The following is a 27,625-nucleotide window of genomic DNA, read 5'->3' on the forward strand; positions in this document are numbered from 1 at the left end:
TTCTTCATTATGGTTAGTTTGCTTTTGTTCATTTTAGTGAGTCTTAGTTTCTGATTCAAGATTAGTTTCCTCAGGATGTCCAGCATATTGACCTATTCTTCTACTGTAAATATTGATGGAAAATAATTATTCAACCTGACAATGGTCTCCAAGGAGCCCACATTGTCCCTGACCATCTCCTCTTCCTAATGTAATTATAAAAAGATTTTGTATTGATTTTGAGATCCTTTGCAACTCTCTATTCTGACTCATACACACGCCCTTACCTGTCCTTTTCAAATGCATTACCTTACACTTCCCTGGATTGAATTCCATTTGCCATTTTTCTGCCCAGCCGACAAGTGTACAGCTTTCTTCCTCACTGCCAATCACACAGGCCACTTTTGTATCATTGGAAAGTTTCTTAATCGTGTCCCCATTTAAGTCTAAATCATAGATATATACTAGGAAAAGTAGGGAGCTGGTAATCAGCCCCACATCACCCCACTGGAAACAGCCTCTCAGTGGCATTGGCATTCTCTCAGTGTTGTCCATTACCCTTTGCTTCCTGCCAATGAAAAAAACTTTGAATCCAATTTGCCACTATGCTTTGGTTCCCATGGACATTTACTTTTCTGACCAGTCTGCCATATGGGACCTTGTCAAAAACCTTGCTAAAATCCACAGATACCACATCAATTAGGACACCCTCATTAGTCCTCCTTGTCAGCTCCTCAAAAAATTCAATCAGGTTCATCAGGCCTTTGTTTAACACCTCCATTCTGACTGTCCTTGATGAATACATTCTTTTCTAAATGATGATTCATCCAGTCCCTGAGATTTTTTTTCTGGAGTGACTGATCCCCTCTTCCCTTTTGAAACAATGGTATAATATTAACAGTCTTCTGGCACCATTGACGCCAGAGAGGATTGGAAAATGGTCAGGCCTTATGCTACTTCCTCCTTGCTTCTCTTATAGCTTGGGATACATTTCATCCCCAATGAGAGCTTTGACAGACAATTAGAAGACCAGAGTTAGAAAAGTGAAGAGTTCCTACAACAAGACATAAACCTGGATGCAATCATTAAGATGGGGAGAGAGAATTGAAAACAAAGATGAGAAATGTTGTCATTAACTGAGCCACAGTGCATTTTGGGGCCATGACAGCACAAGACTTTGTGTAAGTGAGGATGTGGTATTTTAAGTTGTAATATGGAGGAGTAAGGTGGGCAAGCTCAATTCAACAGCACAGCATTCGAAACGTTCAGCTTTGAGGTAATGATGGCATGGATTTAGGTATTTGCCGCAGTGTGGTGAAGTTGGCTAGAACTGGTGGGGGGAGTGAAAGAAAGCATTCAGCAAATAGAGGAGAATTTGAGGTTTCAAACCTTCTATGTCCAGGGTGATAGCCAGGGAGGTTAATGGAATCAGAGCCTGTAAGTAATCGAAAAAAGTAGAAAAGAATGATAATAGACACTGTCATGGCCATGTGATCCAAATACTCAATCACAGGTCATGTGCTTTAACCACTTGTTCACTTGTTGCAAAAGGAGTATGAATGTTTTTGAATGCTTTGAATACATTGACAACACCACCTCACATTAATATAGTGCCTTCAATGTAGTAAAACATCCCAAAGCACTTGACAGGAGCATAATCAGACATTATCACTGCCCACATTTATTTAAGTTTTTTTTTTAAAAGAGTTGCATTAAAAATGGCCAGCAGGCTGAAGAGGAGTGTTCCAAGAGTTCTGAAATTGCAGGTTGAACTCCAGGCTAACTTTTTTGTTCTGATCATGCTCTTTTATGCCAATGGCTGACGCAATTGGCATAATCAGATATCACTGAGCCAAAGAAGACATCAGGACAAGGGAGCAAAAATATGTGCAAAGAAGTAGGTTTTAAACAGCATAAGGAGGTAGGGAAGGGATTCCAACCTTAGGACCTTGACAGCTGAAGACATGGCCACCAACGATGGGGTTGAGAGACTTGGGGATGCATAAAATGCTAGAAATGGAGGCACGCAGAGAGTTAGGAAGTTTCTCATATTGAGAAAAGATAGACCAAGAACTGATCTGATCAAATGTAAAGGTGGAAGATGTTTGGTAAGTAAATATATACATAAAATATATTGACCTGCATTGTGGGTACGGAATTTTCCGCTGAAAATAATGCTTGTGGCTAAAACGATGTTACCTTAGTCACCTCCATGGCGAGACTGATTTCTTTTGGGTGACAGTAGATGAGTGCCATTGGATCTTCAATGCCAAACACAACCAATGGATTAAATTTCAATCTAATTTCTCATCTGAAGCTTGGATTAATTAAGTAGAGTTTACCGCTGCCCACATTTATTTACGTTTCTTTTAAGATTTGTATTAAAAATAGCCACCTGGCTGAAGAGGAGTGTTTTAGAGTTCTGAAGTTGCGGGTTGAACTCCAGGCCAACTTTTTTTTTGTTCTGATCGCGCTCTTTTATGCTAATGTGAGACGTAATTGGCAATTTAGCAAATCCGTTGGAAGACTGATACATTTTTGGAACATGTGATTGGCTGGGTGGCCTGTCGATTACATGCACTCTCTCGTTTGATGAAAACTCTGCGTGCTTTCAGCCACACAGAAAGTTTCGAACCAGGAAACGGCAGCTGTTTGAGATCAGTGTGTGATGCGAAGCGATTCGAGCTATTAACCTAAACATCACCCTCTCCCCTCTGAGCCGCTTCTCTCCATCTGATATCATGAATTTGGCAGTGTTTTTGCTTTTGGTCGTGTCCTTTCGGTTCGGACACTGCGTGCCGCCGAATATCGTGTTGATACTAACAGACGATCAGGACATAGAACTGGAAGGAATGGTAGGTCTTAAATGAATTGGTAGATTGAACTTGTGCTGTACTTGTCTTCAAGTATGATTGAAATCTAAGATTTGTTTCAGTCCTTCTGTACAAGTATACAGCTTACTTCCAGTCCTCTGAACTTCTCCCTTAACAGATAATCATCGTGATTGGCCAGGTTAGTCTTTTTGAGGTGAATTTAAGCTTTTTTTGGTTTGGACTTTTTATATCAGAGGATACATAACAGTTTAGAAACTGATAAAATTAGCAATAGCCTTTGAGATGAAGGTTAACGTCGGAAACATCAAAACGCTCTTTTGTACAGATGCTGACTGTTCACTCTGTACTCTAAAGCATTTGCTCTTATTAAGTTTGCTAACATTTGTCATGCTTTATATTAGCTTTTGTTACGAACTGGTGTTAATCAAATGATGGATAAGTAATTGTTCTTGGATAACTGGGCTGTTGAGGGAATCCTGAATAAGGCAATAAACCATTAAACACACATGATGTAAAAGTAAAACTCCGCAGACAGAATCATTTTTTTAAAAAAGTTTTGTATTGCATTAGACTCGTCAAATTCACTCCAATACCACAATCATTATTAAATGAACTGAGACTTCTGGATGCTCACTGACAGCATTGCCACTTTTCCAGAATCATCAGTGTCTTAAAAAAATTATACATAGTGTTGTTCACAAATCTTTGTGGTTTAAGATGGTCACTGCCCTTATTTGCTTTTCCCCTTGTGTGTCTGATGGAAAACAAAATTTCATGCATGGAACATCTGAATTGCATGTAATTACAAGTTAATTTTTAGAAACTTAATGAGCATTCTGTTGGTGGCCCAACCACACAAGCAAAATGATTTTACCAGGCTCTGAAATGGTTGCTCATGCTGTGGCCTGTAAAAGCTTGCTTCATAAGCAAAGCTGCCAGAGTTCTTGAAATCCTGGCTGTGTTGGAAACAGAGTGAATATCTATCTGAAATAAATGTGCATTGCGCTCCTGGGGACAAGTTTGAGTCTTGAAACCCAAAGGTAGACCCTGGAATGATACCATCAATATTTACAGTCAGTCTAGGGATCTGTTAGCCCATATCCACAATATTGAGCAATATTTCCAGTCGGTCCAGTGATCTGTTGGTCCATATCCATAAGATTGTGCAATTAAACAACTCAATTATTGTCAATTGAAATAAGTGATTTTTTAGCTATTTTTGAGTAATAAATGTCAAGAGCACTATAAATGTAAAGATCAGAGAGGTCTAAATCATATACTTTGCACATGATACAGAAATGGCCTTGTGACTTATGTGCTGAAGGCCAGTCACTAGAAGAGTCAGTGTTACTTGCAAGTTTATTCACTTCCTATTTTGCAGCTTCACAGGATTTGTTTTAAATATTTATCACTGGAAACTATATCCCCTTTAGGAGAAAAGCTGCTGCTGGAGTGTGTTCAATATTGACCTTGTCTGTAAAGGTCATGCTTGCCAGTTTGACTTAGTACTCTCCCCTCAGTCAGAACGTTAAGGGTTGAAGATCCACTTGAACACAACTAGGCTGACATTCCAGTGTAGTACTGCCTGAATGCTGCTTTGTCGGATGTGCTGTCTGTTGGCTGAAACATTAAATAAGGCACGCTCCCTACTGGGTGACATAAAAGATCATTTGGTACTATTCAACAAGATCACCCAATATCCTGGTCAACTTTTAATACCTGAAATAACACCACCAAAAACTGATAAGCTAGTCATTTCCCATTTGCTGTTTCAGACTTGAGTGTCCAAATTTGATTGTGGTGCTTAGCCCACAGTGTATTATGTTGAAGAATGTGATGAAGAGCTACATAAGCATTATTTAGGATTGGGCAGCCTCGATGAAAAACTGTCCATGTCAATGTACCATATTAACATGGAAAATCTGAGTTTGGGACCAAATTGGTAATGTTCTTCCCAGAAAGTCACAGGATGGATGGTTCATGTGACAAATGGAAAAGGTTGTTACACTGGGACAAAGGTAGGCGGTTTACTTCCGAGATGGGAATTGAGTCAGACGAATGGGACAAAGTAGAAGCTTTATTTTACGTATAACTTTATTTTATATATGCTTGAAGCTGGAATGGAGTATTCTGTTCTCGGCAGGAATGTTCCTACCTCTTTGTGCAGAATTATTTCACAAAATAAAATCTTTCACCCACTTCCACTCTAACTTTCACTACCTTCTATCCCTGCGTAACTTCTGCTTTGCATTTATTTTGTTGAGCTGAAATTGAGTTTGAGAGTTGTGCCTATCCAAGGGGCCACATCCTGTCACAGAGCAGTGGAGCTCTGACAGTACTTAATGCTCCAATCATGGGGCAAGAGTTGAACCCATGGCTTCCCTATGAGAGTGCTAACAACTGAGCCAAGCTGATGACCGTGTGTAAGCCAATTACATAATAAGACTTAAATTTTTTTTAAATGATTTGGTTGCTGAGGACTGGATGCAGCCTTTTTTTTGTGAGTGAAAAATCCTTCACTGATTGAGTTCATTTTATCCTATTATTCAGTAACTTTGTAATCTATCGTCTCTGCTGTTGCCTAATTCCACTGCAATCCATGTTCCCTCTTAATTGCATTCCTGAGTGCTAGTGCTTTTGATTGTTTGTGCTGTAGCTCAGGAAGTTTTATTGGGCTTATCTTTGCAGTTTGGGAACCGGTATCATGTAGAAGTTAAAACACCTGCTAACAATCAATACGAATACAATGAAGAATTTTGAAAACTGAGCAGCCCCTCTATCTGACAATAGGGAAATTGTCACTGAGTTATAAGAAGCATAACTTTTAAAATCAACACAAACTATACATTCTGATGCCATTATAGCCTGTGCCTTAACATCAGTGTTCATTATAGCTTAGTGTTCATCTGGCCAGAAGATCAAGGGGAGGAAAATGTTTTATATACCTATACAGGGTATTGAATGGTTTGAGAGAAAGAAACTAGGAAAATATTGTTACTGAACAAAAAAAAATGCAGCTTCCTGTAAATAAATGGCATGATGTGTGATTTTCAAATGAGGTTGTTGCAGTTCATCGTTTTGGGTAAGTAAATTGGATAGCAACCTCCAGAAGTTGTTGTCAGTTTCCCTACTTCTCCAGAAGCTGGGCTATACCATTTTCTTGCTAAGAGACTGCATTAGAGAATGGAAAAGCAGGAAATTACATTACTTAGTCTCTAGATACTTATTCGACGCAGAGTATCCTTTCCTTCAGGTTGACATCATGGTTGGAAATGTAAAAACTTTTTTTCAATCATTTTTCATTGTTTCTTTCATCTCTCAATCCCACCTTTCCCTCTCGTTATTTTGTTTTCTGTACATGATTTTGCATGAATTAAATTTTCTAACCTGCACTTGGAGATCTTAGATTCTGCATGTCTTCAATCTTGATTTGATGAAGGAGATTTACAGGTCCCAGATCCCCAGTTGGGTTGCCAAGCTGCAACAGATTTCCAATCACAGCAATTTCCCAGTGCTTGAAATCTTGCAACAAAACCTGCAGAAAGACTATGAGCAAGTGCAATGTTTGCACTGACCACAAAAATTTGGGTCATTATTTCAATACTGTCCCCCAATGCAAAAAATCATCTCTTTATAACTGTATATTTGATAGGAACATAAGAATTGAGCTGCACAGCCTATTGTGCCAGTTAATTGAGTCATGGTTGATCTCAACTCCATAAATTCTCCAGTTCCATAGCTGTCCATTATTGTACATGATAACTCAGTAAGTTAATTTACAACTGTTACTTTAGCTTGAAAAAATCCTCTCCAATCAAGGCAGGGGTTATAAGTGAGTTTCATTTTGCAGTTTATTGCAGAACCATATCATGTAATTACTGTAAATCTGTGTCCTCTGATTATTGACTTTTGTGCCAGTTTCTTCTTCACTCTATTAACACTCGTCATGATTTTGAGCACCTACATCAAATCTCTTCTTGCACTTGTCTGATCTTAAAAACAGCCAGCTTCTTAGGCTCTACCCATAACTCAAGTCCTTCATCCCTGTTAACATCACTAAGTCTTCTCTGCATTGACAACCTTCATAAACCTTGTGACATCCAGGATTGGATATAATACTTGCATTGAGGCCTAATCAGTGATATTATGAAAGTGACTTGAAGCAGTTACATAAATTTTGGAATGTCAAGTTATTCACTTGGGTCGTAGGAATGGAAAAGCAGAACGCTTTTTGCAAGGTGACAAACTTGTAAGTGTTGATGTTCAGAGAGACCACTGTGTGCTTGTACAAGGAACACAAACTTGGCATGTAGGTGCAGCAAGTGGAAAGCAAATGGCATGTTGGCCTTTATTGTAAGGGAATTATAGTACAGGAATAAAGAAATCTTGCTACAGTTGTACAGGATTTTGGTGGGACTGCATCTAGAGTACTGTGTGCAGTTTTGGTTTGGACATGTAAGGGTTTGCTTGCATTGGAGGTGGTACAGTGAAGGTTTACTGAATTGTTCTCTGGAATGAGGGGCTGAGTAAATTTGGGTTTTTCTCTGGAGTTAGGCAATCTCATTGAAACCTACAAAATTCTGAAGGGGATTTATAGGGTGGACACAGTGTTTCCATTGGTTGGGGAATCTAAAATACGGATTGGTCAGGGAATCTAAAACACGGAAGCACAATCTCAGGATTAGGGGCTGATCATTTAGGACTGAGCTGAGGAGAATTTCTTCACTCAAAGGGATCAACCTTTAGTGGGTGACCCTTTCCCATGCAACACGTAAACACAGTGGCTACAAGAGCAGGACAGAGGCTGGGAATTTTGGCTCCCCAGAGCCTGTCCACCATCTACAAGGTATAAGTCAAGAGTGTGATGGAATACTCTCCAGTTTTCTGGATGAGTGCAGGTCCAACAACACTGAAGAAGTTTGATGCTATGCAGGACCAAGCAGCCCACTTGTTTGGCACCCCATCCACTACCTTCAACATTCCCTCCACCACTGACACACAGTAGCAGCAGTGTGTACCATCTAAAAGATGCACGGCAGTAACTTTCCAAGCCTCTCTTCCCAGCACCTTCCAAAACCGAGAGTTCAACAGACATGTGTGAACACTCTGTGCATATTCCCTCCAAGCCACACACTATCCTAGATTGCAACTATATCACTGTTCCTTCACTGTTGCTGGGTTAAAAACCTGCAACTGCTTTCTTAACGGTATTCTGGGAGTTCCTACACTCCATGGACTGCACCAGTTTGAAAAAATGACTCCCCATCACCTCGAGGGCAATTTGGGTTAGTCCACAAATGCTGGCCTTTCCAGTGACATTGACATCCGATGAGAGAATTTAAATTAGTGAATAAAAGACAGAACTGTCTCTGGTTTTTGTGAAGTTCAAAAATGTGTTGATAATTCAAGACCCACTCAATCGCTCTGCAAATATATTATGCTCATTTCCAAGGATTGCTTTGCCTCTAATCTGAAGAGGTTATAAACCAAAGTACTTTTCTGTTATTTCATCACCAGGAAAAGGAAGATAAACCCAGACTGTTGATGCTGAACTTGCAAGGTTTTTCACATTACAAAGCATGTTATGTTCAGATTTTGTTGCTTTCTATTTGTCCTTGTACATTAGCTATCATCTGGTTGAAGATTACATTGGAGGTTATAAGGATGGGTAAAGATTGGTGTAATCAAATGTTTACCAACACACACTGAACCTGTTGGCTGTGTGGTGGCAGTGGCCTGTGAAAAGCCTGTGAATAAGGCAGATGGATGAACGGTACACAGTTGTTGATCTGTTTTGCAAACTGGATTATTTATACAGAATGTTCTTCCGGCAGGTTAAGTGTTTGAGGTCAAGTTTGTGATGAATTACTCTGTGCTCTGTGGAAAACCAAGGTTTGATGGGATGAATGGCCTTTTCTTGTGCTCTGACACAATAGCTCAAAAGTACAATGTGGCTCAAAGCAAGTTCTGGATATGTGGAGTTATCCCCATTATCTGTAATAATTTTTTCAATTCATGCTGCCTCTTGAAACTGTAAATGATGGGAGCAAGTGGCAGTGTTTTAAGTTAGTATATGTAAATGTAGTAGCACACATTTATCCCCAAGCCCTCCCCTCCTTTTGGCTGAGTGTGCTGCTCCACACTGCATGAGGAGTTTTACCTTGGGGCCTCCTGTGGGAGGCAATTGTCACAGCAGCAACAAGAACAGGCCAGTGACTTTGGATTATGAACCTTAACTAGCAATGAGGTCTAACAACCAAATGAAGAGCCATTCATTATTAGTTAATTAAGGGACTGGATTCCATGTGTTAAGACCACATGAGGGATGAAATGACTCCCTTAGTTTGTCAGGTTTGACCACAATCAGGTTTTTTCAGGATTTAGAGAACATGTGCTTTGTCAATTCTCTAAGAACCCAATTTGTACGCTTTGAGATGGTGAAGAATTATTTGGACAAGCTTGCTTGGGAAAACAAGTTTTACTATTTCCCGAGCTAAGGAAAAAGTACATAAAATGCAACCACCATTCATACACTCAAACATTCATACAGGCACACACACCCAAGTAAGAAGATAGGGTTCTAAGTTTTTTACAGTTCGTGAAAAATAAAAGAGGCATATGTGGGCAGCTGTTGCTTAGCCGGTCTTGATGTGGTGGTTCCATGTTAAGGTCGTTTTGTTCACCTGTCTTCTGGGTACAGTTGGATGGAGCAAATTTGCATGTTTTTGTTTCCGAAAAGGTCTTGGTTCACAGTTGATTTCTGTTCTCGGGAGAGCTATGTGGCAACCTGGCCACAGCATTTCGATAGAGACAGAGGGCACACGGCTTCAAAACCTGTGTTCAGTACAGCATTGTCTTTCATTTCCACTCCTGTTTGATAAGTAGGTCCTTTAAGTACTTTAACAAAAACAGAATTACCTGGAAAAACTCAGCAGGTCTGGCAGCATCGGTGGAGAAGAAAAGAGTTGACGTTTCGAGTCCTCGTGACCCTTCGACAGAACTTTGCTGGGTGTATATTGTACTGAAATTCTATTCATTTCTGCTGCAGCTATTGTTTCAGAACAGGTAATTGCATTTTGATGTCTCATCTTTGAAATGTTTGAAAAGTTTCAGGATGGTGTGAATGGACAGGGCAATGCACTCCCCACCGGGCTGAGTGTTTGTCTTTATCCCGCTTGGCGGAATGTGAAATCATATGTCTTGTAACAGTCTGGGCAGTTTTGCTCTTGTCTGTCGAGGGTCCCAGTTTTTAAAAATCCAGCTAGAAAAAGGGAAAAGTGGCAATTGTAGCTTTAAAAAGCACATCCTCATAGCACATGTCATTCTAGGACCAGGATATTGAAATATTGTTTCTGTAGCAAATGTGGCATTACTGGTCCTACCTGCATCTGGACCTGATAAATGCCATTGAGTCACCAGATGTGAGTAGATAAGATGGCAATTAGCTGGATTGACATTCACAATGTAATTGCATTTGAATGATCTGTGTAACAGGAACTGTCAATGTCTATGTAGTTTGGGTCAGAAGTTTAATTAGAATAAATCTGACTTGGTTATTTTCTACACCTTGCTCACTTTTTACCATAAACTGCTGTTTTCAGACTCCCATGAAGAAGACTCGGGCCTTAATTGGAGATGCAGGGGTTACATTCACCAATGCAGTAAGTAAACTCATTGTTACTGGTTGGTTTATACCATGCACTGCTTTATTCAAAAAGTATTTTCAAAAAAGCTTTATTCAAAAGCATTTACTGCTTTATTCAACGTCCAGGATCTCAATGATAACTTGTACTCGGCATGTGTCGAAGTTCTGCCACAATGAAGTTTGTATACAACTTCTACATCAATGGCCAATCTAATGCTGTAAATCAAAACGGGTGAGGAGGTGGCGCTGAAAATCTGTGATAAACTATTTTCCTCAATGAAACGGATGTCTTGTACAGATAATGTATTCTCCTGTGTGCCTTCACATAAAGTGGACTGTCTTCTATGATTGTCATAAAGATGCAAGTCATAGTTCTTGGAATGGTTTTTTTAAATTCATTTGGGGGATATGAGCATCACCAACAAGCAATGGACATTTCATCCTCATTCATAGGATAAATGGCACAGAACCAGGCCATTCGGCCCAACCAGTCTGTAATTGTGTTTATGCTCCACTCCAGTATCCTCCCATCTTTCCTTGTCTAAATTTACAATCATAAGCCTTAGCCCCCTTCTCCTTCAAATACTTGTCTAGTTTCCTCTTAAATGCATCTATAGTTTAACTTCAACCACTCCGTGTAGAAAATTTCACATTCTTAGTATTTTTTGGGTAAATAATTTTCTTGTGAATTCCGTATTGGATTTCTTGGTTACCATCTTATATTGGTTTCATTTCATCAGGCTGTCTTCCACAAGAGAAAACATTCTTTCTGTATCCACTCTTCAGAAAAGCTTTGAAAATTTTAAAGATCCCAATTAGGTCACCCCTCCGTCTTTCTTTCAAGAGAGAAGAGACCCAGCCTGTCATTCCTTCCCTGATATTTACACCCAAGAATTTCTCCCATATGAGTCTTGGAAATCTTCTCTGCACCCTCTCCAGTGTCTCTGTGTACTTCTTAAAATATGATGACCAGAACTGCATTCGTTGCTTGAAGTGTGGTCTAGCCAAGGTTTGATACAATTTTAGTATAATTTATTTACATTTTTCAATTCTTTCCCTCTAGAAATAAAGTAAAGTGCTTGATTTGCTTTATGTCCTTGCTAACCTGTGGTGCAACTTTTTTTGATTTGTATATTTATAGTCCCAAGATCCCTTTGTTTCCCCACCCCACCTAAACTTGCATTTCACAAGTAATATCTGATTTCTCTCTTCCTACCAAAATGTACTACCTCATAATTATTGGTGTTGAACTTAATTTGCCAATTACTTACCCATTTTTTCAAATTGATTGATTCTCCAGTGAGTTGTTTTGCAGTCCTCCTCTGTGTTGACTTTGCCCCCTCCCCCCCCAATTTGATTTCATTCACGAAATTAAATTCCTATTTGCCCTTGAAGGTCCCATGCTACATCACCACCTTAAACTACTAGAATCCTTGTGGTGAAGGTGTTCTGACTTTGCATAGCAGTTTGGTATAAACGATGGCTTGTTTAGCTATTTCAGAGACCAGTTAAGAGCCAACCCCATTGTTGTGGTTCCGGTGTCACGTAGGCCAGACCACAGAAGGACAACACGTTTTCTTTTCTAAAGAGCTTTCATGAGAGACGTAGATTTTCACTGCAATCTGGTGTTTAGATGATCGCCATTACTGATACTAGCTTTTTAATTGCAGTTTTAAAAAAATTAATTAACTGAATTAAAATTCTTCAGTTACCATGATGGGGTTTGAACACCTGTTTCTGGGTCATGAGCCCAGTCTCTGGATAACTCATCCTTAGTGTAACCGAAATGCTACCATAACCATAGATGAAATGCTTGGAAGGGCAAGTGCTTTGGAGATGAGGAGAAATTAGCTTGAAATGATTCTGGCCAAAACTAACAGGTTGATGAAGGATAACTAGCTGTGTTGTGCTGGAGGATTTGCTGTTGTCTTATCTCTTATTCCTTTCAAACTTCAAATACATTGTTCTGCACATGCTTACTTGCTTTGATAAAGCCTGAGACATTATGCACTGTTCAATTTTTAATTAATTTATTTTATCATTATTTTGAAAATGTGTACTTCTTCACTGCCCTGAGCCATCTCTTCTGTTAACATCCACAGGCTGTTAAAATCTAGGCTGTGTGCTTTGGTTTGTCAGTTCCTTTTGCTGGTTTCCTGCTTGATGAGCAATTGTTCTTCGTGGTGTGTTAGTTTTTTAAAAGTGCAACTAGCTGGGATGGTAATAGATTCAGCTTATGCATTGTTTAGAAAAGTTGAATCTCTTACAAGCAGCCATGAGAACTGCAACTGCTGTCTTTCTTTTAGACCTGCTGATCTGAAAGGTTACAAGTTTCTCAAACTTTTCAATAAAGCACACTGCATATGATAAACTCTGGTGGTAAAAATGCCTTTGGTTTTGACTCTTCCTGATGCTGTTGCTTGTTTCTACTGTAGTTTGCAGTCACCCCACTATGCTGTCCAAGTCGCAGTGCCATCTTGACAGGAAAGTATCCACACAATCACCTGGTGCGCAACAACTCACTGGATGGAAACTGCAGCAGTGTGCAATGGCAGAAGGTTATGGAGCCACAGGTCTTCTCTGTCTACTTGAAGAATCGGGGATACCAGACTTTCTATGCAGGAAAATACCTCAATAAGGTAGCATGGTTTGGACAATGAAATTCTCTAGTATATTCTAGAATAAGTTTGTCATAAGAACATTAGGAAAAACAGGAGCACAAGTGGATCATACGGACCCTTGAGCCTCCTTCTCCATTCAGTACAATCACAGCTGATCTTATGCCTGAACTCCATTTCATTGCCTGTTCCCTGTATCCCTTGATTCCTTGAATGACCAATATCTATTTCAGCTTTAAATACTTTCAATGATGGAGCATCCACTAGCCTCTGGGGCAGAACATTCCAAAGGTTCACAACCCTTGAGTAAAGAAATTTCATATCATCTCAGTTGTAAGTGATGGTCCCCTTATCCTCAAACTCTGCCACAACGCCCCAGGTTCCTGAGCCTGAGGAAGCAACATCTTCAAGTCCACCCTGTCAAACCACTTTAGAATCTTTTTGTTTCAAGGAGATCACCTCTCATTCTTCTAAGTTCCAGAGTATAGGCACAGTTTACTCAGCCTCTAATCACTATACTTTCTGATCTCCTGAGCCAAGATCTTTTCTCGCTACTGTCATAGTGTTATCTTTAACTATTGGGGCTACTTGTCCTTCTTTGCTATTCTGTCTACCCTTTGTACCCTGTAATATTTATTTCCTAGCCTTGGGCATCTTGTAACTAGGTTTTTGTGATGCTGATTAGATAGAAACCATTTATCTCTATTTGTGTCACTAGTTCATAGAATTATGAATGCTTCTCACATTCAGATAAAGATTTTATTTAATTATAAATTTTAACAACTATTTATCCGACAATGATCTCTAATGATTCTAGACTTGAGGGGAAAAGTAGATATGGTTTGTATCCAGCAAATTCTCTTGACTGCATTTGTGTGGGTGTTGGCTGAGAATGAGATTTGGTTTGAGTTCTCAGCTCTAATCCAATCTCCCCTTAGAATTGAATAGCTTTCTGACATCTGCTATGTCAGCTCACATTTAAGATTTACGCATGTGTGAAAGACTGGAGAGTGTCTGGCTTCTGTGTAACTTTACCCCAAAAATATTCAGCCCCTTCAGTTGAATAGGGGAGGAAAAATCTTAATATAAATGAAGACTACCTATAGATGTAATTTTAGGGCACTGGGATACTGTGTTTGAAGGGGTCAGATTCAATCCCTGAGCCAATTAGTTTTCAAGTCATACACAATAAAGGAGATTCTACCTGTTGAGTTTTCAACATTGAGAATGAAGGGTGATAAAATATGTGTAAACCAAGTCCCTTACTTACAAATGCTGAGCAGATCAAACAGTGCAAATATTTGTCATGAACTGGTTGGGAAACCAAACATTTAAAGATGTTAGTTGCATTGTCACAGTTATTCACTGTGTACACAGGAGGGTGAGGTGAGTTGCTGCGTTTTGTATCTCTGTGGGGACAAAGTGTTTAAATATCCTAACAATTGTGTGCACTTTGTACTGAGTTGGTCAGATTAGCTGTTTGACTAAGGTGGCTTAATCTCCTTATTAACACACACAGGATATCGACTTGCCTCACTCATGGTGGTCTGCACCTTCCCCCACTACCTCCTTGCCTAACTTTGATCTGACAGCGATAACAATTGAGCAGTTGAGAAATGTTGGGATTTGCTTTGGAATCATTGCAATTTCTTTAATCTCATTAATAAATGGATAACTTCAAAGGCTGCCCTTGTATGATAAAGTAATTACTTCTAAATTGCACTTTTTTAAAATAATAATTTGAATCTAAACCTGGCCGTGAACTCTACACTCGTTAAAAACAAGAAAGTGGGAATGAAAAGGCCATTCAGCAAACTGACCAGGTACTTGAGCCATTATAGGACCTAGAAGATTCCTCTTGCAATATTCTTGAACAATTGGCTCTTTAAATTAAAATAATCCTAATGCCCTAGATTATCCAAGTATCATTAATCATAAATGTTGTCCAGTCTAGCCTATGATGAAAAAATTGACTGACTTTGGTTGAGTCGGATAGCAATGGGCAGGATGAGGTGTAGTTGATGCCTCCATCTGTAAGTTGCAAATTTTCTGTTCACTATTGTTTCTAAGCTTAAAGCTGGCTCTCTTGTTGAAACCACTGGCCCAGAAATATGTGGGAATGGTTGAGGATAGGGTAGGATTGATGGTGGTCTATAATGTTTCTTCCCCAGCGTCTGCCCCCGCCTCACCACCACTTGCCTGGATGGCAACACATCCTGTTGCTATTCAACCAGATCTACCATTGCTACAGCAGGAGTAAAGATCCCTTCTCTGCAAGAATTAACATTTTATTTCCAATTAATTGACAAATATTCATCTGCAGATGCTGAGACAGAAGTTATCACTTAACTAAAGAAATTGTAGCCTGACCTTTCTAATATTGTTTTTATTTTCTGATAGTATGGACATGCTACAGTTGGTGGAACAGCCCACGTCCCTTTGGGCTGGGATCACTGGCATGGACTGGTAAGTGTCAAATTGTCTTCGTTTAACAGAATTTGAGTTGGATGATTATTTAAAGTAACCAGCTAAACTGCTTTTGAAATTTTCAGTCACTGAAAATGAGGTCTTTGACCATCAACCATTATGGGATCTGCAGTCTGAAAATTTCTTTCTAAACTTTGCCTTTTCTTTCTGAAAATCTGAAACCTTAACTCTGTGAGCTTTTGGTCACTGTCTCTAAACCTTTCCCCTGGCATCTGATGAGTATTAGTTCCTGCCATACTATCTTTCACCAGCCCCCATCTCCTTTTTGTGAAGAACCTTGGGACATTATGTTGAAAATGCCTACAAGTACAGTTTATTCTTTATTGCTTGAATAATTGTCCCCTTGAATGCAAAATTCATGTTATCAATGTTTCAGTATGTTCAATAGTAGCATAAGTGACTCAATTTTACGACAATTTAACTAGCACGTTCCACAATTGGCCAGATAAAAAATCACCAAACTGACAACTAACAAAGCAGGCCTCCTGCAAGTATGTATATAAAAGTTTCCTTCACATTTCATCATTTGTATTGTGGAATAAATTGCAGGATTTTGCCTCTGAAGAAACTGTGGGCTATTGTGAAATATGTTGGTAACTCTTTTGTTGCTACATTTAATTTGTTAAATGTATCTGTTATATATGGGTGCTTTCTCCTGTCTCTCCTTGGGAACTTGCCTAGCCTCCATCCCCCAGTTACAACTCTCAATGCTGTGTTGATGGAATTCTGCTGCACACTACCGTTTGCTAATTCTTGCAATAATTTATCTCAGAATTCCCTTTCTGCTTTGGGCAGCTTCAGGTTGGAGCATTAAGGGGCAGATGCAGCAGTGGCCATGAATTTAATCTACACAAACGGCCTCGATGGCTGCCATGTATCTGTCTCTGCAGATGCTTTCATTTAATCAAACTGGTGAATGTGAAATTTGGCAGTATCAGAATAATGTCACTGTTATACTAACCAGTGTTTCATTCTCATAAGCAACACCTTGCAGCTACTAACATAAACTTCTGGCTTGACTTGTTCTTGTATTAAGCCCACGAGAAAACCATCAACTGAGCTAAACTTCCATCCAGAAGATCAATGAAGGCAGACTTTTAAATCATTGTGACCAGTTTGTGCCAATCACCATGTGGTCCTATTAACCATGTAGTGGCTGTTTTTGATATTGGAAGCTGAAGCAGTGGATAATTAATAGCCAGACGATTTGGGTACCATAAATTTGATGAGCAAGCAGCTCAGTGGGGTTGGAGGAGGGGGAGGGGGTGATTTCTGTCCTTTGAAGAACAGGATTGGAACTTCCATACAATGCATTTGATTTAAAATAAGAACAAAAAGATGCCTGGGAACAAACAAAACAAAATTTAATTTAACATGTATCAATGAATACTGCAAGGACTCAAAGACTCAGTTTAAATGGTTGACCAGAAGTACTTGTTTGTCTGTAGGATTATAGGATGCCTCTAAAAATTGTCCATTGGTCCACTGTAACAAAATGACACCAATCCCCATCATATCTGAACATTGCTTAGCCCAGACCCAAGACCTCAAGAGCCCATCTAAACACTTGAGCCTGTACTCTTGTTCCTGATACAAGGCCTAGTAGGCTGGAGCACCAAATATCACACTCTGATGCAGATAACTCTCTAATGGTGTGCAACAAAGTCTTGTTCCTAGAAATTTCAGCCAAGTTTTGCAAGTGGCCCTCTCGGGCACCTCTAAGAGGTGTTGTGTATCCTTTTGCAGATTGTGTTTTTCTGTGATCTGAAGAGTACAATTTTCTTATGCAGGTGGGAAACTCAAAATATTATAACTACACGCTGTCTGTGAATGGTGCAGCTGAAAAGCATGGAGACACCTATCAAAAGGACTATCTGACTGACCTTATAGTAAGACACATTTACTCGAAGTCTGTTAAGTCAGTGTAAAAAATGGTCTGATGGTGTTAATGCTGAGAATATATCATAGCCGCTGCAGAATTTTATTGTTAAAGTCTGACAATAGAACAAGCAGCTCAACTTCTGGAACCTTTGTACAATGTGCAACCTTACAAATCCACTGTTGCTTGGAGGAAATGTTTTCACTGAATATTTGCCAGAATATTGGGAAAGATGTGTGCTTTGCTAAAGCTCCTTTCAAGTCGAATGAGCTGTTCGCATCTTTATCTTTGTGCTGTCAGCTATAAAAATATGATAGTTCAGCTCCTTGTGTTCTGAATTGCAAAATGATGGTGTCAGTGCTGTTTAAAATTGAGTCAATTAAATAATCTTGTTTTCGGTAGGTAAGGCAAGAATTGCCATTCAGCCTTACTGGCACACTTTGCTATCTGGGTAAAGCTGCTCTGGGATCCTTCCCACGGGATCTAGTCAATCTCAAATGGTCACCAGAAAGGAAAAATGGCTGACAGTGTTGCAGACTGCAAGCTGGGTATCCAATATTTTTTGAGCACTGAAAGGTGGCTTTCCATCTTTAGCCAGTTCCTTATTGTGCTGCCTTGGGTGTGAATGCTTCAAGTGTACATGTTGAAATTGATTTTTTTAAGGGTAAAATAATTAGTTGTTAGCATGCATCTTTTGATACTTGAAGCATATTAACAATGCTTACAGCATAAAGGCTTTGCCTCTGTATGGCCAGAATATACGGTTTGCAATGGTATAATTAGTGGAGGCTCCTCCTATAGGAAGAGTTCAATATAGCAAAATACTGCAGATGCTAGAAATCTGATGCAGCAGGTTAGGCATTGTATGTGCTGAGAGCAAGGTTGAGTTAACCCCTCAGGTTTGAGAGGAAAAGTCATGGTTAAACCTGTCAACCCATTTTTCCACAGTGATGTTGCCTGACCTCAGTGTTTCCAGCACTTTTGGTTTCTATTGACTGTTTTCCCTCATCAGTTTTCTGAAGTAGAAAGTGGTCCGCTTGTGCAAATTGACTATCTGACCACCTCTCTACTTTTTGTCCAGGCGAACCGCTCCGTCGAGTTTCTGCAGTCCAAGAAGCACAGGGTTCCATTTTTCATGATGCTGTCCACTCCAGCCTGCCATTCTCCCTGGACTGTAGCTCCACGGTACAGCAAGTCTTATAACGTCACCAAAGCCCCACGTCATGGAAGTTTCAATGTTCACGGGAAGGTGAGTAGAGCCCATGCACAATGAAGTAAAGTTTCATGTGAGTCAGCTGCAAGATCTTTAGAGCAGAGAGTTAAGGTGAGAATTAAGAGGTTTCAAAATTTTGGGCTTTGAAAGTGTCAATTAGGAGAATTAAACGTCAGCAGTCATTCTTTTAGAAGCAAATTGTGGGCGGAAACTCTATAAACCTAGGTCATTGTCCTGACTTCTGTCAGATGCTTAATAATCTGTGTTTCACTTTTTTTTCTTAAATTCATTTTGCTTGTGAAACCAGCTGGCATCAGAATTAGCAGTAATCTCCACTAGGTGGTGTCAGCAGCCAACAGTGGTGATGGTTCCAACACCAGTATGTGTCATTTCAGCACTTAATATCTAATTTTAAAAAGCTTCTGCATGTGCTAGAAGTGTAGCTGACTCAGGGCATTGTCTGTGCAGAGGAAACTCTTGATTTCTAAAATAAATGGCTTTTTGTATTAGTTTAGCAAATACACTAGGTAAATTCTAGGACCCAAAATCATGTTCACGTGATTGGGCTGTTAATTGGAAGCAAGAATCTGGTGCAAATGTGACAGCAGCTGTTGCAGTTACAATGATTTTTATTCTCCCACAGGACAAACACTGGCTGCTCCGACAACCAAAAACGCCTATGAAGAACACTTCTATTGAATTCCTGGACAATGTTTTTAGAAGGAGGTACTAGGATGTACTCACTTTTCAAAGTCTAAGCCTGCTGTAGACTGGGTGATGTATTTTTTTTTCCCCTTCAGGATTCAAGTTTAAATTCTGTCGAGACAAACGGGATAGAAATAATTTCTAGGGGTTGCAGATCATTCTGAGAGGGTGGGGGGTAATGGGGAGCGGCCAGGAGAGTGTGGGGGGTGGGGAGGGGTCAGGATAGTGGCGAGAGGTGATTGTTGGATGTCTCAGTGGTGTTCAGGGCCCCATAATAAACAAGTATCAACAAAATTAACTCTTTGACTCGAGCCTGGGAGTGGGGCACTTTCAACTCACTTGAGCAGTTGACAGTTTTTTCTGATCTTGCAGATGAAGAGAGATTGCCTCTGCAAGTGGCATGTTCTATTGCGTCATTAGCTTCATTATAGGTTTAAATTGTGAATAGTTATTAAAGCTGCAACAGCCTGGCTGCGGATGAAATTTCAATATTAAACTTTTTTTCTTTTGAATGGCTTCGGAGTTGATCACTAAGCTTTGCCAAATTAAAAAAAAAAAGAGTTTGTAGCAAATTTGACCAGTTTGTCAAAATGTGGTTTTAGGTATTTTGTCACAAAAAAAATTGTTGCTCAACTCCTGAGTTGTGAGCAGTGCAGTGGGGTACAAACTCCAAATGAAATGACAAGTAAGGAAAGTAGGTCCTGTATTTCATTATTAGGGAAATAATGAATTTGACTTGTATGTAAGAATGCAACAATACTTGAGTAAGTTGTTTACATAATTGACCAGGGTGGCCCAGAGCATCTGTACTAATGCAGTTATTGTGCTGTTGACTTGATATCACGTTTGAGTTTAACCTGAGATTTCAATGGTTTGAGGACACTGTGTTGTAATGCAGAACTTAAGTTGTTTGTAGCAGAGTTTAAATCTAATTACAGAGAAGAAAATGGCAACATGAAATGGGATTAATTGAATAGCTCTTTGCAAGAGCCAGAACAGACACAATGGACTGAGTAGCCTCCTTCTGTTCTGTACCATTTGTTAGTAGCTGTTGGAGACCATTAATGTTTAAAGAGAAATTTGAACACCCAGTGATTAACTGAGAGAAACTACACCACTAGATTCCATGATTCAAAACATGAATTTTACTATTCGGGAAACAAGTAAAGCAGTCAGTACTAAACAAACATTAGCCCAAATCTTACAAGGAGTGACAATCCGATGGCGATTGCCACTCTGCTCCTATTCACTTAGCTTCTCAGCTGGACCTCCTGAGAAATGTGGAGCCTACCTCTTCAGGAGTCCTTCCTTGGGAATGCAGGAGTGTTGGGAGAAGCCAAGTCCCACTCCTTTTCATATAGCACTACCTGCTGTATTCTGGTAACCTTAAATGTCTCGAAGACATTTTGAGAAGCTACAGAGAGAACTAAGGGTGGAATTTTACAGCTCCATCTCAGTGGGGATGGAGCAATTCCATAAAAACCTGCTAGCATAAAATTACATTCTGAGCGTGTGATGAGGTAGGGTGGCAGCTAAACAGGTAGGTGAGGGGAGAGGTGGGCTGTGTGTGGGTTGTGTCATCTGATCAGGGGTCCAGTAGACAAGGCTCAGCAGAGAAGGGTGCAGACTGCGTTAATCACTGGGGCCCATACTTCCAGAGGATCCGGGCTGCTGGGTCAAAATGCTTCATGTCCAAAGCAGCCCAAACCAGCATGTCCAGCACCCTGGTTGACTGACAGTATACTGTTGCTCTAACCACAACAACCATTGGCCAAGTAGGGATGGGCCAGTTACCTCAGCCCTCCTCTGTTAACTTGTGTTGTATCTCCTTTTGAGAGCTGTTCTGTTGGAGCATCATTTCAGACCACTACATAAGGTAGGGCAAAGTGCCTAATGCTCCAGCTTTACACCCAGAAAGACCTTCCCACTCCATTGCCCCCATCCCAGACAGTGTGCATGCTCTACACCCCCTCCCCACCACCCTCCAACCTCCTCAGTCCCCAACACCATCCCTGGACAGTTCCTGGATCACGCACAATTGTCCTGTGAAATTTGTTGGAAGAGCAGCTGGCCCCAGAGCCACAATGTCTGAGTAATGAGGCTGCTGGTGAGCACTAAACAGGTTAACTTGGGCAATTGGAGCTGCAGCTGTCCCAGAGTCCACTCCATGACCTCTGATGTGAATGAGTTTAAGGTTGCATATCCCCGGATTGAGTTTAGAATATATGGGTACACTATTTAACACAGGCAGTATAGCAGCCATGGTGATTGGAAAATTTCCAACTTTCAGAAGACAAGGTAGGCAAGGTTTATGGAGGGAGACAGCATTGGTATGGTGGGTTGGCGACTTCAGTATGAGAGTGCGTTCCCCTCCTTCCCCCGTTTGGAATCCCAGTAAACAGGTCAAGAGGAAATCTGTTTGATGCATAATTCAGAAAACCGTATAACAGTATCCAAGAGATAAGGAAACTATTTAATTGAATAAAAAGGAAAGTTGCAGTTACTAAAAACTCTGAAGGGGGAGGTGAGGGGGATGTGAGAGACGGTGTGTAAGCAGCACTCTGAAACTGGGAGTGAGCTGGACACAAAAATGGACACACAGGCTGTTTGTTGCACGTGCGCACACTACCACCCTGTTCTCCCTCCCTAAACAAAACCTATCCACAGAGGCTAAAAGACAATCTGTTACTGACCCCCATCTTCATATGAATTCCACTGAGGCCAGTGAATATAAGCCCATTGTTGTTCAGTACTTATCCCTGCCCCAGACATCTCCCCCTTCTCTGATGACCAACACTTGAGGCCTAGTCTGTTTCTCTCTAGCTCTGCTTCTTAAGCAAAAGGCAAAACATGATCTTATCAGTTAGTTCTGTTGCTTGACAGTTCTTTAATGGTCATTTTTATTAATTACTTTTAAATTACCAATTTATTGCTTTGACTTTTTTTTTGCTTTTCATGTTTAATGTTGTGTCAAACCAGATCTCAGGCAGCTGATGCTGGGTTTCTTGCTGAAGGGGAATGAGGGGTTCGCAGAGAGTCTGATTCTTTGGAGGGCTGGCAATTGGGGTTATTTTTGTTCCAGTAGAAACAGCAACTGTTGAAAATGCTCAGCCGGTCTGGTGGCATCTGTGCAGAAACAAACAGAGGTCAGTGATCCTTCATCAGAACTAGTGCAGATTGTGCACCTGAAGTGTTAACTCTGTTTCTCACTCCACAGATGCTACCTAACTTGCTGAGTATTTCCAGCATTTTCTGTTTCATATTTTTTATTTGAAATTTTATTTGCTGCAAAGGAAGAAGTGTGCATAAGACAGTCGCCAGGTAGAAAATACAGTGTAGACTCAGGCTGAATATAGAAGGACCAGAGGGTAAGTGAAAAAACTAATGCAAGGAGAGCATGAAGAGAGACTGGCAGCTAACAAAAAGGGAATCCCAAGGTCTTGTATAGGCATAGAATTAATAAAAGGGTGGTAAAAGAAAGAGTACAGCCAATTAGTGATGATAAAGGTGACTTGCATGTGGAGGCAAGAGAAATAGCGGAGGTATTAAATGAGTACTTTGCATCTGTCTTTATAAAGGAAGAAGATGCTACCCAATCCAAGGTGAGAGAGGAGATAACTGGTACACGAGAAGAATTTACAATTGAGAAGGAGGAAGTTTTAGGATATCTTTACTTAAGGTAACTTTAGCTAAAATACCAGGACCAGATGAGATGCATCCAAGGGTACTGAGGTAAGTGAGTGGAAATTGCAGAGGCACGAGTGATAATCTCCCAGTCTTCCTGAAACATGAGTGATGCCAGAGGACTGGGAATTGTGAATGTTACACCCTTGTTCAAAAAGGGGTGCAAGGATAAAGCTGGCAATGACAGACCAGTCAGTTGATTTCAGTGGCAGAGTAATTTCTGGAAACTATATTCTCGGAAAAAACAATTGTCACTTAGACAAGTGCAGGATAATTAAGGGAAACCAGCATAGATTCATTAAAGGAAAATAGTGTTTAACTAACTAGTTTGAGGAGCTGACACAGAAGGTTGATAAAGGCAATGCTGTTGATGTGGTGTTTATAGATTTTCAAAAGGTATTTGATAGTGCCACACAACAGACTTGAGTAAAATTCGAGGTCATGGAATAAAAGGGAAAGTAGGCACTTGGATAAGACATCGGCTGAGTGACAGGAAACATCAGTAATGGATTCCAAGAAAAGGAATTTGTGGAATGTCTATGAGATGGCTTTTAGGAGCAGCTTGTGGTGGAGCCCTCTAGGCAACAGGCAATTCTAGATTTAGTGATGTGTAATGAGGCAGATTTGATAAGGGAGCTTAAGGTGAAGAAACCCTTAGGAGGAAGTGACCATAATATGATAGAATTTACCCTGCAATTTGAGAGGAAAAAGCTGGAATCAGATGTAACGGTATTACAGTTGAAAAAAGGTAACTACAGAGGCATGAGAGAGGAGCTGGCCAGAATTGACTGGGAAATGAGCCTAGCAGGAAAGACAGTGGAACAGCAATGGCAGGAGTTTCTGGGAGTAATTTGGGAGACACAGCAAAAATTCATCCCTAGGAAGAAGAAGCATACTAAAGGGAGGACGAGGCAACCATGGCTGACAAGGGAAGTCAGGGACAGCATAAAAGCTAAAGAGAAAGCATACAATGCAGCGAAGAGCAGTGGGAAACCAGGGGATTGGGAAGCCTACAAAGACCAACAGAGGACAACTAAAAAAGAAATAAGGAGGGAAAAGATTAAATATGAGGGTAAACAAGCCAGTAATATAAAAGAAGATTGCAAGAGTTTTTTTTAGATATATAAAGGGTAAGCGAGAGGCAAAAGTGGACATTGGGCCGCTGGAAAATGATGCTGGAGAAGTAATAATGGGGAACAAAGAAATGGCAGAGGAACTGAATAGGTACTTTGCGTCAGTCTTCACGGTGGAAGACATGAGTAACATTCCCAAAGTTCAAGAGAGTCGGGGGGCAGAGGTGAGTATGGTGGCCATCACCAAGGAGAAGGTGCTAGGAAAACTGAAAGGTCTGAAGGTGGATAAATCACCTAGACCAGATGGATTACACCCCAGAGTTCTGACGGAGATAATTAAAGAGATACTGGAGGCGTTAGTGGTGATCTTTCAGGAATCACTGGAGTCAGGGAGGGTCCCAGAGGACTGGAAAATCACTAATGTAACCCCCCCTGTTTAAGAAGGGAATGAGGCAAAAGACAGGAAATTACAGACCGATTAGCCTGACCTTGGTCGTTGGTAAGATTTTAGAGTCCATTATTAAGGATGAGATTTCAGAATACTTGGAAGTGCATGGTAAAATAGGGCAAAGTCAGCATGGTTTCATCAAGGGGAAGTCTTGCCTGACAACTCTGTTAGAATTCTTTGAGGAGGTACTGAGCAGGTTAGTCAAAGGAGAGCCAATGGATGTTATCTACTTAGTCTTCCAGAAGGCCTTTGACAAGGTGCCGCACAGGAGGCTGCTCGATAAGATAAGAGCCCATGGTGTTAGAGGCAAGGTACTAGCCTGGATAGAAGATGGGCTGTCTGGCAGGAGGCAGAGAGTGGGGATAAGGGGGTCCTTCTCAGGATGGCAGCCGGTGACTAGTGGAGTTCCGCAAGGGTCAGTGTTGGGACCACAACTTTTCACTTTATACATTAATGATCTAGATGAAGGAACTGAGGGCATCCTGGCTAAGTTTGTAGATGATACAAAGATTGGTGGAGGAACAGGTAGTATTGAGGCAACGGGGAGGCTGCAGAAGGATTTAGACAGGTCAGGAGAATGGGCAAAGAAGTGGCAAATGGAATACAATGTGGGGAAGTGTGAGGTCATGCACTTTGGTAGGAAGAATAGAGGCATAGACTATTTTCTAAATGGGGAGAGAATTCAGAAATCTGGAGTGCAAAGGGACTTGGGAGTCCTAGTCCAGGATTCTCTTAAAGTCAACTTGTAGGTTGAGTCGGTAGTTAGGAAGGCAAATGCAATGTTGGCATTTATTTCGAGAGGACTAGAATATAAAAGCAGGGATGTGCTGCTTTGGCTTTATAAGGCTCTGTTCAGACCACATTTAGAATATTGTGAGCAATTTTGGGCCCCGTATCTCAGGAAGGATGTGCTGGCCCTGGAGAGGGTCCAGAGGAGGTTCACGAGAATGATTCCAGGAATGAAAGGCTTAACATATGAGGAACTTTTGAGGACTCTGGTTCTATACTCGATAGAGTTTAGAAGAATGAGGGGGGATCTGATTGAAACTTATAGAATACTGAAAGGCCTGGATAGAATGGACGTGGGGAAGATGTTTCTATTAATAGGAGAGACTAGGACCCGAGGGCACAGCCTCAGAGTAAAGGGAAGACCTTTTAGAACAGAGATGAGGAGAAACCTCTTTAGCCAGAGAGTGGTGAATCTATGGAATTCATTGCCACAGAAGGCTGTGGAGGCCAGGTCATTGAGTGTATTTAAGACCAAGATAGGTTCTTGATTGGTAAGGGGATCAAAGGTTACGGGGAGAAGGTGGGAGAATGGGGTTGAAAAACTTATCAGCCATGATTGAATGGTGGAGCAGACTCGATGGGCCAAATGGCCTAATTTCTGCCCCTATGTCCTATGGTCTTATATCAGTGATAAATGGTTGGCTGTCAGACTAGAAGAAGGTTTGTAGTGGAGTTCCCCAGGGGTCATTGTTGGGAACCTTGCTCTTCCTGATATGTATTAATAACTTAGAGTGTGGTGTTTGGGACATGATTTCAAAATTTGCAAATGACATGAAAATTGGAAACCTCAATTTGAGAATAGTCATGAACTTCAAAAGGACATAAATATGTTGGTGGATTGGGCGGACAAGTGGCAGATGAAGCTCAATGCAGAGAAGTGAGGTGATTCATTTTGGCAGGAAGAATATTGAGAGAGAGTATAAAAGAAAGGGAGAAACTATAAAGGAGGTGAAAGAACAGAGGGGCCTTGCTGTACCTGTACATAAGCCATTGAAGATGGCAAGGCATGATGAGAGGCATTTAAAACAGCATATAATATCTTAGGCTTTATTAATAGGGGCATTGAGTACACGAGTAAGGAGGTCACAGTGAACTTGCATCAGACACTAGTTAGGCCTCATCTGGAGCACTGTGTCCAGTTCTGGGTGCTGTACTTGAGGAAAGGTGTGAAGGCATTGGAAAGTACAGAGGGGATTAACAAGAATGATACCCAGAATGAAGAATTGTAGCTATGAGGATAGATTGGAGAGGTTGGGACTGTTTTCCTTGAAGAAAAGGAGGCTGTGAGGGAACTTGATAGAGGTGTTCAAGATCCTGAGAGGTATGGACAGGTAAATAGTGAAAGCAGTTCCTACCAGAGAGAGCATAGAGAACCAGAGGGCGCAGCTTCAAAATAATGGGCAAAAGGAGTGAAAATGAGGTGAATGTCATGAAGCTATTAGTGTTTATATTTTGGAAAATATTTTTCTTTTAAAATAGCGGTTTAGTCTGCGGGTGTGTCTTAACTGGATTAAAGTCAGCTAGTCTGGGCGCTTTGCTATGTACCAGTTTTGATATGTAAGAGAGATAGCGTGCATTTGCATTTTTTCGAATAGAGCATTCAAGAAGTGGGGTGAAAATTGATGCCTTCCTAGCAGCTACCAAGAAATAGGTTTATATTACGAATAAAATTGGTATTGTGAAAGGGGCTTGTAGGTTCAAAGAAGTTGTTGTTACAAGGAGACTTAACATTCAATGGGGCTGGTAGGTATAACTTCAGTAGTTTTCGGGTGTGCAGAGCAGAGGCAATAGAAGATCAAAAGGCAGCTGCAAGCCTCCAACTGGCTCCACAGTGAAAGGAACCTCATTTTGAAATCGGAAGGTGAAAATACTTTGCCTGATGTCTGGTTAAGTCTGTGGGTTGCTGTTGCCTTAATGGAGATTAGCTTGGAAATTTAAAAGTTATGGTAGTAGTAATTTGTAGCCATGTGTATATATTTTAGCCTATGTAAATTAATAAAATGCTTCATTTAGTTCATGTAAAACATCGAACTAATGGTCTGATTCTTGAGTTTAGAGTCACATCTCAAACATGACATTTAAAATTATAGGTTATGACAATTGTTTAGAGTTTCCCTCTGGGCATTTTTAAATGACTCTGCTTTACCAACTGCATTAGTCATAACAATGAGGAAAAAATTTTCACCCTCAGGGTAGTTGGGAGTCTGGAACAAACTTCCTGAGAAGGTGGTGGTGGCAGGTTCAATCGAGGTATTCACAAGGGAATTGTAT

General features: G+C 40.6%; 1 protein-coding gene across 2 annotated transcripts in view; it reads left to right on the forward strand.

Annotated features, from left to right (window-relative positions):
- The first annotated feature begins 2,552 nt into the window (after window positions 1-2,552).
- gnsb (glucosamine (N-acetyl)-6-sulfatase (Sanfilippo disease IIID), b) overlaps window positions 2,553-27,625 on the forward strand; it is a 40,463-nt gene continuing 15,390 nt past the window's right edge. The window contains exons 1-7 of one of the 2 annotated variants that reach the window (XM_041210411.1): window positions 2,554-2,834; window positions 10,415-10,474; window positions 12,894-13,097; window positions 15,477-15,542; window positions 17,354-17,452; window positions 18,524-18,691; window positions 19,299-19,381. In XM_041210411.1, the coding sequence (XP_041066345.1) occupies window positions 2,721-2,834; window positions 10,415-10,474; window positions 12,894-13,097; window positions 15,477-15,542; window positions 17,354-17,452; window positions 18,524-18,691; window positions 19,299-19,381 (794 nt within the window). In that variant the 5' untranslated portion in view covers window positions 2,554-2,720. Of the gene's footprint in view, window positions 2,835-10,414; window positions 10,475-12,893; window positions 13,098-15,476; window positions 15,543-17,353; window positions 17,453-18,523; window positions 18,692-19,298; window positions 19,382-27,625 lie in introns of both variants that reach the window. The other variant, XM_041210412.1, reaches the window with a different exon arrangement.

The sequence above is a fragment of the Carcharodon carcharias genome, chromosome 17 (genome assembly GCF_017639515.1).
Source record: "Carcharodon carcharias isolate sCarCar2 chromosome 17, sCarCar2.pri, whole genome shotgun sequence".
Taxonomy (NCBI): Eukaryota; Metazoa; Chordata; class Chondrichthyes; order Lamniformes; family Lamnidae; genus Carcharodon; species Carcharodon carcharias.